The sequence below is a fragment of the Lynx canadensis genome, chromosome E2, assembly GCF_007474595.2.
Source record: "Lynx canadensis isolate LIC74 chromosome E2, mLynCan4.pri.v2, whole genome shotgun sequence".
Classification (NCBI taxonomy): domain Eukaryota; kingdom Metazoa; phylum Chordata; class Mammalia; order Carnivora; family Felidae; genus Lynx; species Lynx canadensis.
In genome coordinates this window covers 1923534-1936944 of record NC_044317.1, presented here as the reverse complement: position 1 = coordinate 1936944, position 13411 = coordinate 1923534, and the positions used below count along the sequence as shown (strand labels likewise).

At 65.1% G+C, this 13411-nt stretch overlaps 1 protein-coding gene across 1 annotated transcript in view; it reads right to left on the bottom strand.

The window, feature by feature from the left end:
* Positions 1-257: 257 nt before the first annotated feature.
* The window catches only part of SLC7A5 (solute carrier family 7 member 5), a 31585-nt gene continuing 18431 nt past the window's right edge, over positions 258-13411 (bottom strand). The window contains exons 3-10 of the mRNA XM_030298694.1: positions 9729-9834; positions 8730-8774; positions 8148-8271; positions 7122-7225; positions 6599-6695; positions 5135-5284; positions 3056-3233; positions 258-1975 (exon numbers count right to left, since the gene is read on the bottom strand). Coding sequence (XP_030154554.1) covers positions 1920-1975; positions 3056-3233; positions 5135-5284; positions 6599-6695; positions 7122-7225; positions 8148-8271; positions 8730-8774; positions 9729-9834 — 860 coding nt within the window. The 3' untranslated portion in view covers positions 258-1919. The remainder of the gene's footprint in view (positions 1976-3055; positions 3234-5134; positions 5285-6598; positions 6696-7121; positions 7226-8147; positions 8272-8729; positions 8775-9728; positions 9835-13411) is intronic.

Below are 13411 nucleotides of genomic sequence, written 5' to 3'. Positions count from 1 at the left end.
CCTGGGTGGTCCCCGCCTTCTGAGGGGGTCCCTGGACCGGGGGGGGGGGGGGGCACAGCTCCAGGAACTGCAGCCTGGGCTCCGACCCCCCTTCACGGCAGACCTGCCAGCCAGATGCGGGGACAGTCGCATGTCAGAACTACCTGTGACCTCCCGGGGCCCCCTCCAGCACCCCTCCTCCAGTGCCGCCTGTGTGAGACAGGGTCCCCGGGCCCCCGGTCCACCCCCGCAAGGCGACACTGCCCCAGTTCCCCACACCCGCCCCCCAGCCCCCTGCGTCCCCCCAGAGCCAGCGCTGTGCTCAGCCCCCAAGCAGGAGGAATGGCGGCCCGGCCCACTTCTCAGCCTCCGGACGCCTGAGGGCTCAGCTCAGCGCGCCCCTGGGGAGGTGGTCAGCAGTCAGGGACCAAAGCAGAGCCACCCGGGGCCTAAGATGGGGGTCTGGTGGGAGATGCACGACCCTGGAGGGCGGTGCTCCCTGCCCTCACACAGCGGTAACCCGGGGTCGCCAGCCAGAGTAGGACACACTGGCCGGGCCCCAGCTGCCGCCCCTGGGGAAGGCGCCTTGGGAACCACAGAGACACAAGTCTCCGGAGCAGCAGTCAGAGCGGTGACGAGGGCCCGGCCGTGCAGGAGGGGGCCGGGGCTGGGGCCAGGCAGTTGGCTGGGGTGTCGTCCAGCCCGTGAGGTCGGTTCTTCAGGCCCCGGCTGGGAGGCGGCTGCCTTGAGGGACTCCCCGGCTGGGAAGCCCACGAGGGGTCACAGTGTCTGCCTTTCTCATCTGGTCGGTTCTAGAAGATTCCAAGTCTGGGGCTTTGCCTGAAAAAGCTATAGCCCGGTTCTGATGCTGTATGCAGAGCGGGCTGGAGGCGGCGCCACCCACGGCCCACGTCCGACGGGCACAGAAGACGTCCGAGTCCTGCCATGGCGCTGCCGTTGCTGAGGCTGGCGTCCAGGGTGGGACGTACGAGGTCGGAAGCCCTGTGCATCCCGGGTGACTGGGGTCTGGCCCGGAGCTGGCTCTGCACCGACATCCCGGGTAGTGCACACCGGTGGCGGCTCAGCTCGGGGATCGTCCAGCTGCCCGTGACCTCTGTCGGAGGCCCCCACCTACAGCAGGCACCGGGCTCGGGACCCGCCTTGTGTGGAGCTGGGGCCAGCGTCACTCTCTGAAGGCCGCTGTTCTAGTGACTTTCTCTTCTCTCTTCTGGGGACGGGAGAGGAAATCTACCCTTGGGTCTTTAAGGCAAAGAGACCTAAGTCCCGAGATTAGTGTTCGCTAAATCACTACGTCTACGACAACAAGCGACGACAAAAAAAAAAGCCAAGCGTGTGGTCTGGGCCGCCGTCTGTCAGTGCAGCTCTGAGGTCCACGCGGCGAGGCCGGAGTGTTGGGCGCTCTGTTCGTGGGACTGGAGTGTCTGGTGCTCAGAATCCCTCCCTTCCCGGGAGCCTGCACCGAGACCAGGCCGAGGGTCGCGCTCCGCAAACGACCTGGTCCCTCTGAGGCAATCGTGCCGTGGGGGGCGTGAGGGGAAACTCTCCCCGCTCCCCCTCAGTTCTTTAGAAACTAAGCATCATGGTGTTGTCAACTTGACCTAAAACTTAAGTTAAAAAAATAATACAAATAAACCAAGGTGGGAAGGAGACGGGCCCAACGTGGACAATGGTCCGCAGGGCGCCAGGGGCCCAGCCTCTCCTCGGTCCACCGCTCACGGAGGTAAGGGTGGAAGTTCACTTTCTGGGACTAGATTCGTACCAGTTTTTACTGTGGCCCCGGCCCCCTGACCTGGCGGAGGGACGGTGTGGGGCGCTCAGCTGAGCTGCCTGGATGACCGGACTAGAGTCGCTTTTCGAGGTGAGTTGTTTTATCACAATCTTTGTGCGTTTCTTTCCGGCAGCTTCTCGGCCCTTCTCGCTTACGTCTCCTGGGGCACCACTTGCATGAGCTTCTGGCAAAGGACCGTCGTGGAAACTGGTGGGGGGAGGGAATAGAGGAATTAGGCTGGGGGGGCACCCGCGTGATGTGGGCCGCGGCTCCCCCTGCCCCTCCGTGGCCACGCCGTCCAAAGCCGCAAGAGCGGCCACCTTCCTACGTGAACCTTCCCGACGTGCGGCCTCCCTGCCGCTGGGTGCCAGCCTGCACACCCGGCTGGGGTGGCCAAGGAACCTGGCAACAGGCAGGGGCCGGCCCCACCCCTCACCTCGCTTTCAGAGCCCAGGGTTATGAGGAACCACAATGGGGCGCAGGGCCCGCTGCTGGAGGGCTGGGGCATGCCCTCCTCCTCCGGGGCTCGCCTGTGCTCCCGCAGAGGGGCTGGAGCCCGATGGACACCTGCCACCACAGATTCTGGGAACACTCATCCTGGGTGTTGACATCAGGGCGGAGGGGTTCCTGCTCTGGGCCCATGGGGCGGTGAAAGATGACCGACCGGGAGCCGGCGGTCTAGGCTGGAAGCAAAGCTTCACCAACGCGACGGCGGGCGGGCGCCGATGAGAGCTCACGAGGGCCCACGGCACGTGGTGATGGTGGCACAGGCCTGCAGACCGCCTGACTCCTCCAGGGACCCGCCACAGTACAGGCTGTTTCAGTACAGGGTCCTGAAGCTGGCCTGTCCATCGCACCCAGGACGGCGGTGCAGGGACCCTGCGTTCTCCTCCGCTGCCTTTCTGGGTCAACCAGCTGCGTTCAAGCCGGCGACAGACGGAGGGATTTCATCGCTCGTCAAAGGCAGCCTGGTTTTCTGGAATCCCTTGTTCTGAGATTAGCTGCTGCCGAGCTGAGCGTCTTAGCCCCGGACCACGTGGGCTGAACGTCACTGCCACCCACGTCCCAGGGCCCGAACCCTGCTGTTTCCATGGGCCCCCCGCCAGGGATGCATCTCTCCTACGCTGGCCGACCCCGGGACCTGGGGACATCACGCGCCCCACTGCTCCTGGACGGTGGGGTTAGGTCAGAGCGCCAAATGGCCCTACTCTGGGGCGGGGGGGGAGGGGGCGGCGGGCCCCCGGGTGGGGACGAGGGGCGCCCCGGCTGCGGCCCAACGGCACTCACAGATGCCACGGAGAAGCCACTTGGGCTTGTTTGTCCACCAGACCCCGAAGTAGTAGACGGGCAGGCCGCTGAGGATGATGGTGAAGCCGATGCCACACTCCACGGGGGTCTTCCAGAAGGACACGGCGATCAGGAACAGGCAGGCCAGGATGAAGAACACTGGGAGGGCCAGGTTCACCTGGGGACGGGGACGGGGACGGGGAGGGAGCTGACGCCAGGCACTCCCTTCCCACACCTCCCACTGCCCGCTGCGTCACGAGTCCCGTCCACCCGGGGAAAGCACCGTGTCCCCCGAGCCCCTGCTGGAGGCACCCCCCCCCCCCTTGGGACCCCCAGGGCACACGCTGCACCCCAGCCCCCGCCCCAGCTGAGAAGGGCTCCGACCTCTGGGGCCGCTCCAGCTCCTGCCCGGCCGCGGCCCGCACTGGTTTTCGGAGCCGGCCTCGCGCGAGGTGGGGGCTCCTGACCGTGGGGACCTCGCCTCGGTCCCCCTCCCCGACCCCGACCCTCCGCGCGCGGCGCCGGGCGATGACTGCTCTAAGCACAGGGGGTGCTGACAGGCGACAACCAGCTTGGTCCCTGGAGGCTTCCCGAGGTCAGGGAAGGTCGGCCTCACCGGTTCCCACGTCGCAGGGCGGAGACCCTGGCCCGGCACCCCTCCCGCCGTCACCCAGAGCGGGGGCCCGGCGCTTCTGGGAAGACCGCGGCTACCCGCTAATAACACGGCAGCACCTGCCTTCTCAGAGGGCCCTTTGTGGACAGGCTGAGCGGCGGTTTGCACAGCAGGGGGCAGACAGCCCACCCGCAGAGCTCAAGGCAAAGGAGCCACAGACCCGCCCACAGACCCAGGGGGGGGGGGGGGGGGGGGGGGGGCGCCTGTCCCAATTCTGCCTCCGATTCTGCCTCCCCCGTGCCCTCTGCTAGGCAAGCTCATCCTCACGCCGCAGGAGACCCCGGGGGGAACAATGATGAACAGGGGTCTCACTAGGTCAGCCCACTGCAGGCACCACCTGGCTCCACGGGCAGAGCTCACCACGGGCCCCAGATAACACGAGGGCAGTGGCCACCGCGGGCCCCTGCTGACCTGGGCACAGAGCCCACCACGGGCCCTGCCTAACTCGAGGACAGCGGCCACCCCTTGTCCAGGCTGACAAAGAATCAGAGCCCACCACACGCAAGGGCCAAGATGGCCCAGGTTCCCGGGTCCCCCCCGGAAGAACCCTTCCTGGACGCCGCTGGCCTCTGCAGGACCGCTGGGCGGGGAGCCAGGGAGGACGCTCACGGACAGGTGCCCACTGCCAGGCAGGCCCACACGCCACCACAAAGAGGACGAGGGACGGGAGCTGCCACCAGCTGGCCACGATGTGAGTGTCGGGGCTCAGCAGGGGCCCAGCCTCCTGGTCCCCCTTTTAGGAGAAACCAGGTCACCCTGGGCAGGTGACAAGGTGGCAGAGCGCCCACCTCAGGCCGGGCCGGCACCCGGCTTTCTCCCGGGCAGGGCGAGGCCGGGGCAGGCGCCACGGACAGGCAGACCTCGGGGGGCCCCAGTTCCGCCTCCACCCCACCTGGCCTCCCCCTCCCCTTCCCGCCCTGGTGCCTGCTCCTCCCCAGACATGCTGTTCCACGCGGCCCCAGGCCAGTCAGGGCCACCCGCCCACCTGGCACTCAGGTTCTCGTGTGCTGCTTCTCCCATGTTAACAGAAGCTCTAGGGGGCCAGAGACTCAGGGGGTCAGTTTTATCCTTTGATGAACCCCCAGCACCTGCAATCACGTGTCAGCACTTAAGAGATTCCCAAGGAACAGTCACTCTCGGTCTAGCGGACAAGCACGTCCACGTTTACCTTGCTCGATCCTTACCAGAACGCTCTGGACAAGGGGCCCCGACCCCTGGCTTGCCGAGGGAAGACAGAGACCCAGCGAGGGACAGCGGCCGGCCCGGCCACAAGCCACAGGCACAGAACCACCTGGTTCCCAGCCCAGGGCTCTGACGGACACTCGGACCTTGTTTCTCAGGTGCGTGACTGCCAACCCCCCGACCGGCCCCGGGCCGTGCCGACGCCCCAGCGGCCAGGCCCTCACCTTGATGGGCCGCTCCAGCTCGGGCTTCTTGTAGCGAAGCCACAGCATGCCGATGATGGCCAGGGCCACGCAGAGCCAGTTGAAGAAGCTGAAGAAGTTGATGACGGAGAAAATGTCTCTAGAGAAGGCGTACAGGAGGGTCATGATGCACTGCAAGCAGAGAAACGGGGACGCGGTGAGCAGGACAGCCGGAACGACACGGGGAAACCACACCTGCTCGCTCTGGCTCCGAAGGGAGGGCCCGGTCTGGACAACACGTGAGTTCTCCGAGAGCAGAGGCAGGAGCAAATGGGAAAACAGTGACGGCGCCTGGATTTTACGGAAGAGACAGACGCGCCACGGGGAGCAGGAGGGGATGCCCAACCCCGCCCTCGCCGCGGCGTCACTGGCGCACTATGGGGTCGTTTAAACAAACGTGGCGCACCCCGGCCGTGACCACCACGTGGCGGTTTCAACACTGAGACTGAACCCTGCCGTGTTTTAAAACACGTCCGGGGGCGCCGGGGTGGCTCGGTCGGTGAAGCGTCCGACTTCAGCTCAGGTCACGATCTCGCGGTTCGTGGGTTCCAGCCCCGCGTCGGGCTCTGGGCTGACAGCTTGGAGCCCGGAGCCTGCTTGGATTCTGCTTCTCCCTCTCTCTCTGCCCCTCCCCTGCTCACGCTCTGTCTCTCCCTCTCAAAAATGAATGTTAAAAAAATTGATAAGATACAATAAATAAAAAAACAAAACACATCCAACAATCGCTTGATCCTTCTCTCTCCGAGAGGTGGACCTAAACCCTCCGTCCGCTGGGCCTACGGGCTCGCACTCCCAACACAGAAAAGCACAGCAATGACGGGGTGTGACTTCTGAGCCCAGGTCACAGAAAACGTGGCGCGTGCTCCTGCCCGTGGCTGTGTGGGGAGCCACCCGGGAAGAGGCGCCTCCAGCCGCACGAGAGCCGTTCCCCTATGGCCTGGGGGGGGGGGGTGTCAGTCCCGTAGCGGCCAAGAACTAACACCCCGCGTGCACCCACACAGGCAGACGTCGGACGAGCTGAAGAAAAACGCACAACGTGATCGTCAAGCAAGCAAACGCTGTGCGTGCACGGCGCCCGCACAGCTCAGGGAGCTGCCTGTCAACAGCGGTCTCCTGGGAGAGTCTTCTCCTCACCCGCTTCCAGGCTGTTCCGAGGTTTTCTGTTTTACAGCCACTACGCGTAGTATTGGGAATGAAAGAAGCCGGTGCCCTTTGGCATTCGGTGAAAGCAGAACGTGAGGAAACACTGGCGTCAGGGGGCTCTGTCTCAGCGTCCACCTCCCGTCTGCAGCCAGCGGACGCCAGGCGGAGCCGCGACAGGCCTCGCGCAGAGGGAACGCGTGGCCTCCCGCCAGGGAGCCCCCCAAGGCGGGCCCCGAGGGACGCGCCAGTCTCCCGTTTCAACTGGGGCTGAAGACAGGACTCTGGACGGCACAGCCTGCCTACCGTAAACACGAGGGAGGGCATGGGCGTCAGGAGCCGTGGGTGGATCATGGAGAGGACGGAAGGCAGATGGCCCTCCCTGGACCCCACGAAGAACAGCCTGCGGACAGAGGAGCGAGCGTTCAGCCTCTGCCCCGTGGGCCCCCAGGCGGGGCGGGGAGCGGAGAGGGCCGGGCCCAAGGGCTGGGCTTCTCAGGGGCCCTGATGGGCTCAGCTGGCAAAGGGGCAAATTCAGCCTTCCTCGCCTCCGTCCCCCCCTCCGGGCCGTGTGTGAAGCGAACCCATGAAAGATTCCAGAAGGACACAGTCGTGTCGCCCGTGGGCAGGGGACCAGGGGGGCAGGGTAGAGGCCACGGGTCCCGTAGTTCTGCATTACTGGGACGTTTTGATGGCTACGTATTCCTCAGTGAGGAAGCAGGCTTTCGAACACGCACTGGACGGCGGTGGGCAGGGACGGCCCCCCACTCCGCCCCGGCCCCCACAGAGCCCGGGTGACAGGAGGAGGCTGGTCCTGGTGTGGGCTCACCTGGAAGACGTGAAGAGGGACCCATTGACAGAGCCGAAGCAGGACAGGCCCACGAAGACGGGGATGATCCAGGACATGACGCCCAGGTGGTAGGTCCCGAAGTCCTAGGCAAACACGGAGCGTGAGCCCCCAGGCCCCGCGGCGCCTCCCGGCCCGGCCCCCTCCTGGTGAGGGCTTCCTACGTGCTCGTCAGGAGGCTTCTGCACACGGAGCGAGCCCCTGGGGACTGGACTGCGGGGGGGCGGTCCCAGGGACAGGGCCTCGTCTGGCACGGTGCCCCGGGCCTCACTCCCTGTCCACACCTGTGGGCACTTCCCTCGGGCACCTCTCACGGGCACCCACGTTCCCCCGTCAGCACAAGTGCTACCTCTGGCCGGCCCCGCACACCGGGCCCAGAGCGGGGCTTGGGGTTCGTTCAGAAGGTGGAAGGGGTGGGCACTGCAGGTGGGGAGACCACCGGCTCTGGGGACCCCCGTGTGGTCTGGGGGTTGGCAAGGCGCTCAACCGGCCGCCTCTGTGGGACCCGGAGATGCCACGCCCCTCCTCTGAACCCAGCGTCCACGATGCCCAGCAGGGGCAGCTCAGGACGCGACTTCGGCTCAGGTCATGATCTCACGGTTTGTGAGTTTAAGCCCTGAGTCGGGCTCTGTGTGCACAGTGCAGAAACCGCTTGGGATTCTCGCTCCGTCCTCTCTCTGCCCCTCCCCTGCTTGTGTGTTTTCTCTCAAAACTAAACAAACCTAAAACAACCCAATCACTCTGGCTGGGACCACCACAGACGTGCTGACCGAGCGCTGGCCTGGGGGAGGCTGGGCACCAGCATTTTCAAACACCCCGAGCGTGTCACGTGAGCCAGGGTTAAGAGCCGGCACCTTACTCTCTCCCGGGACTAAGCAAGGCACAGCTTGACCCTCCGGGTAGCGTGTGGTTCGAGGACGAGGGGCCCGGTCTGCTCAGCATCGGGGGCTCAGAGATGGCAGGGTGGGCCTCTCGGTGACCCGGCCAGGCTGGAGGGTGGCGTCTTACCACGGCCACAGCCTCTGACGTCAGCATCTGCTCCGTGGACAAGGTGGTGAAGTAGGCCAGGTTCGTCAGCACATACACCAGGGTGACGATGGGGAGGGAGATGATGATAGCCAGGGGCAGGTTTCTGGAAAGAAGGGGAGGGGCACGTCAGCTAAGCGCAGCCCGGCGTGGAGCCAGACCGGATGGCGAGGAGCCGGGTCCTGAGCCTCACGGCGTGGGGAAGGGCCCAGCGGGACGTGTCACCAGCACGGGTTAGCGGCTGGAAGCTGGCCCCTGCGGACGGGCAGCTGTGTGAACCGGGGCTGGAGACTCAACCCCCCATCCCCGAGCCCAGGTCCGTGAAGCAGGAATTCCTGCCTGTCCTGAGGGGGGACCTCGTCTGAGGTCACCTGGCCACCACGTGGCCGGTGTGAGGCTGGAAACCAGCACCCACCTCCCCAGCACGAGTTCTAACCCCAAAGCCCCCCACCCCCACCCCCTGCAAGGCCCCACACTGCTCCCGGCCGTGGGTGGGCCCGTGGGTGGCTGGGAGGCAGAACCTTCTCTCATGAAAATGACAGAAGTCCCTGTTCACACTCGTACCTGTAGGGATTGATCATCTCCTCCGTGACGAAATTCAAGTAATTCCTAGAATCGAGAGAGCAGAATTTAATTATGCTTCCCTCCCACAATCCTTAGGGGAATACAGATCCCACGGGACCCCCTCCTGGCTGCTCTGGGCCCCTGGGGACGAGATCCCCGCACCCACCACCCGCCCCCCCCCCCACCACTTGGTGAGCAGCTGGGGACACAGGGGCGCCTACTGGCACGGCGACACCCTGTCCTGAGGGAAATCAGCCGCCCCCCCAGCAGCCTGTCCTTGACCCGCTGCGTCCCCCACCCCAGGCACCAGCACCGTGTCTGAGGCGGGCGCACGGTCCAGCCTGAACGGCGGCGTCTTGGGCACCGCCACCCGCACAGGCCCGCTTCGTGTGCGGATATTAACGTCCACGCTGAGCACTCAAGGTCAGGCTCAGAGGCCACGCGGAAAGAGACTCAAAGGCGGCCCGCACGGGTTCAGTGCCCGTGCTAAATGGCACCACTCCACTAAGCGTGCCCCGAGGCACCCCTGTCCGCTGCCTGACCCTCTCCAGCGCCTTCCTCACCTGCCTGCCCGCCGGCCTGCCGCACAGCAGCCACTCTCACGGCTCAGTACAGCCTGGCCCAGGGGCAGGGGCCACAGCGGAGGATCCAGAGGGACGGAAGGCGCCGGCAAGGGCCACAGACAGGGTCCCCGCTCCTGGTGGGGAGAGGCCGAGAACCACCCGGCTCAGGGCCTTCAGCCTAAATGCTTTATGCCCGTCAGCAGAGATCTGTCTCCAGGAGCATCTTCTCAGGGGCCGAGGCGCGCTGCGGACAGCGCCCGGGGCTGCTCTGGAACCCTCTCTGTGCTCTTCTGGGATGCGAGGGGCCAGCGGCGGCCCCGAGAGGCTTTCCTGCCACTCTCCAGAACCACCGCGGAGGGCCAGACTTCTGGACGTTTCGGGGCCCACCCAGCCTGCGTGTCCCAAGGCCCAGAGACCCCGACATTCCGGAACCTACCATCCCCCGTAGGCAAAGAGGCCACTGTACAACGCCAGCACAATGTTTCCCACGTCCAGTTTGGTGCCCTCAAACGAGGACTTGGGATCCAGATTGGACACACCACCTGGAAAAGGCCAAACAGAAAGGAATGCTGGTCAGAGAGCACTGCAGAGACCACACCGCAAGTTCTGGAATGTTCCTGGAGCAAAATACGTGCTGAGCCACCTGACCCACGCAGGATTCCCGACTTTGCCCGGGACCAGGAGCGAGCAGGTGAGGACAGCGTGGTCGTGCCGTGGGCCGGGGACCTGGCTGCCAGCCCACCCGGGAGGGGTCGGCAGCTCTGTAGACCCTTGGTCGTGCGTGGTCTGTGCGCCCAGAAGGGCAGGTACGGGGGGGGGGGGGGTGCAGCCCCAGTCACCCCAGAGAACACTCCCTGCAGAGCCCGTGACACGAGCCCCGGGTCAGCGGCGCCTGGGCCTGACTCTGCAGTGCTGGGAACGTGACCCGTCAGCAAGCATCAGCATGGAACTTCCTGAAAATGACTCCGAGGTGTCCCTGGACGTGACCCCGGGGCTGCCCAAGGGTCAGCGTCGCCCACAGCCAGTGGGTCTGCGGGCCCCCCGGGGATGGGAGGGTGGACGATGCCAGGGGAGCCCAAGTTCTCAAGGGACCCCACACCACCCACAAGTGACCGCCTCAGTCACCCCAGGAACAGGACGCGACGGAACGTGAGGATGTTGCCAGAGGGGACGATGGAAGGGAGGTTCCCATAAAGCCTGTCACTCCCCTCCCTGGGAGGCCTCAAAAACGGCACAGAGTTTCCTACAGCAAACACCGCAGTGGGGGGGGTGGAGAGAAGGGACCCCAATTTCTGTTTCTGGGTCCATTTTCCTACGCTGATCTGAACTCTGCCCTCAGGCCTGTGTGTCCTGACCCCACAGGTGTGCTTGGGCCTTTGGTCCCCAGCCTGAGCTGGGAGGTGGATGTGGGATCCTTGAGGTGCCCAGCCCCCGCCCCCCGATGAGGCCACGGTGTCGTGAGGAGCTGAACAGGCCCCGGGGCGGCTGGCATCTCACCCAGCCCTCTGCCCGCATGTGACCTGTGTTGGAGACCCGGGTCGTGGGACTGCCTGGTCACAGGGTGGTCACCAGGCTGGGTGGGCGGGGACAGCGCCGAGTGCTGGCTCGGGACAGCACACCCTTCAACAACACCCCACAAGGGCGCCCGGAGCCCCTCTGGGCTCCGTCCCGGCGGCTCCCCTATGGAAATGGCCCAGAGTGTGTCCTCCTTTACGTCTGTAGAGCTCCGCCGCATCCCGCAGCCCTGTCCGTGTACTTTTGCTGTGCAACAGCTGGGGAAACTGAGGCCGGGGCCACCTGCCCTGGGGGTGGGGAACTGCCAGCACGCAGTGGGATCTAGGATCGTGAGGGCTAACGGGTCTGACCTCAGGGACCGCGTGCGTGTCCACACCACCCTCCGCCTCCCAGAATGCCGAGCTGCTCCAAAGAGTCTGGGGGAGCCCGATGAGACGGCTCACAGGTCCTGCAGAGACTTCCAGAACATTGGTGGTCTTTCACGATAAAGGCTCCTCACGAGTAACGCGGGCTTGTCTCAAACCTGTAATTCTCCCATCGATCTGCCCAGTTTTTTCCTACTAGGATACGCCTCTATGCACCCTGGTTACTATTCAAGTTAAATTTCTTTTTTCACACGCTGGGATACGGGTTGGGGTGCAGTTGTTAGGAGTGGCCCCCACCTGAATTAGAGACACCGTGTGTGTGCGTGTGCACATGTATTCACGTGTGTGTAATCCGTGCACAGTGTGTGTGCACGTGTGGGCTGGAGACGCCCCAGGCAGGTGGATGGCTGTTGCTTTCGGTGACCACCACCCATGGGAAATGCCGGTGGCTCAGAAGGACCCCTGTGCCCTAGGGATCAAGTGCTGGAACAGGGATAAAATTCAAGGCTTCATATACAGCCCTGGGGTTTCCAGGTAAGCAAGTTTTCAGCCCCAGGCCCCGCAGCCTCAGGGTTCTCATCAAGGAGTCACTCGTGCCGCGGTCACCAGCTCAGCGTTCTGACACGGACACACGGTCCTCCGCCTGAGACGAATGTGCTGGGCACGGAACCCCTGATGTAGAACAGTATTTTCTGGGATTTATAAGCTTGGTTTCGCGGGCACCAGTCAAACCTCAGCTAGTTCCTCCAGGCCGTCTCCCGCCCCGTCACCTCCCACAGGCACGGTGGGCCCGGCGGCGGCACACCAGGGACAGAGGGAGGGACAGGAGCCTGAACTGCCTTGAGAGTGGCCGGCTCGCATGCGTCCCCGGCAGGGCTCCTGGCCGTGCTCAGCCTCGGCCTGTGCTGGACGCCGGCCCAGAAGGGAGACCCGTAGCTCCTCCGGGCTCCCGACCAAACGCTGGCCAAGCACGCGGCCCCTCCTTCTTGACGGGCATCAGAGAGTGGGCGCTGGGTCTGCCGGCTCCGTGTGGCACTTGGCCTGGGCGGCCACTCAGGGACACTGGCTGTGCCTGCCCTCACTGTCCTGGTGTCCTGCTGGGGCTGGAGCCCTAACAGCAGGCATTCTGGAAGGAGGTCTGGAGAGCTGGCGGGAGGCCCCGCCTGCCCGTCTCCAGGCCAGCGAGAAGCGGGCGAGACAGCCACACCTCCGCTGAATGATGTGTGTCGGCAGCTGCACCGAGCCCGGCGACGACGGAGGCGGTGAGCAGGGGGCGGGGCGCGGCAAAGAGACACAGACTGCCCTAGCGAGGAGGGTAGACTCTAGACCCCACGCGTGGTCTCCAACACTGGCCTGCCCTCGGCAACCAGGGGATGTACGGCCACGTCTGGAGACACTTGGGGCTATCGTGGCTGGGGACATTTAGGGGGCAGAGGCCACGGGCGCTGTTGGACACCCTGGAAGGCAGAGGGCAGCCCCCAGATGGCAACAATTCGGGAACGGAAGCCCGGTCCACACACCGCTGCTCCCGTGGCCGGGGCAGACGCGTGAGCTGCGCCGGCCGTTCACTCCCCCGGACCCCAAACTGGGCTGCACTGGACAGAGGTGAATGACAACAGCCCCCTGATGGCCACTATGCTCCAAGCTGACCAGTCGGTCTCTGTCCCCACCGGGCCCCAGCCCACTCTGTGAGCAGACAAGACTGATGGCGATGGACAGACAGACGGCACGTCCTGCTGTAGGCTCCAAGTGGGGGGCAGAAACCCTGGGACCCACAACTGACCGGGTCCCCTGTGCCAGCACCCCTTCTCTGCAATTTTTCTGCAGACCTCGAAGCGGCCTCTAACTGCTGCCTCAAGAGAAGGCAGCTTGCCACCTCGGTGGGCCCGGCCCTCTGCTCGTCCGTGCCGCGGGCTAGCCCGGAAGCCCCTCTGCTCAAGTCTGCCCGTCCCAGCCCTAAATCCCCTAAGTCGCAGCCACTGCCAGCGCCCTCCCGGACGGGCCGCGAGGAATGTGCACGCCAACGCACGGCCAGACGTGCCCGTCGGCAAGCCGTGATGTCCCAGCAGAGCCTGCCTCCCACCCACTGGGACCCCCTGAGAACCGGGGTAATTGGCGGGGGGATGCTCAGAGGCCCCAGGGAGCTGCTCTCAGGGAAAGCCAGCCCAGATCTCTGAGTCACACGGACGCAGCCATGGGAGTCATGGATGACGGGTGGGGGAGGGCACCCAGTGGCCCT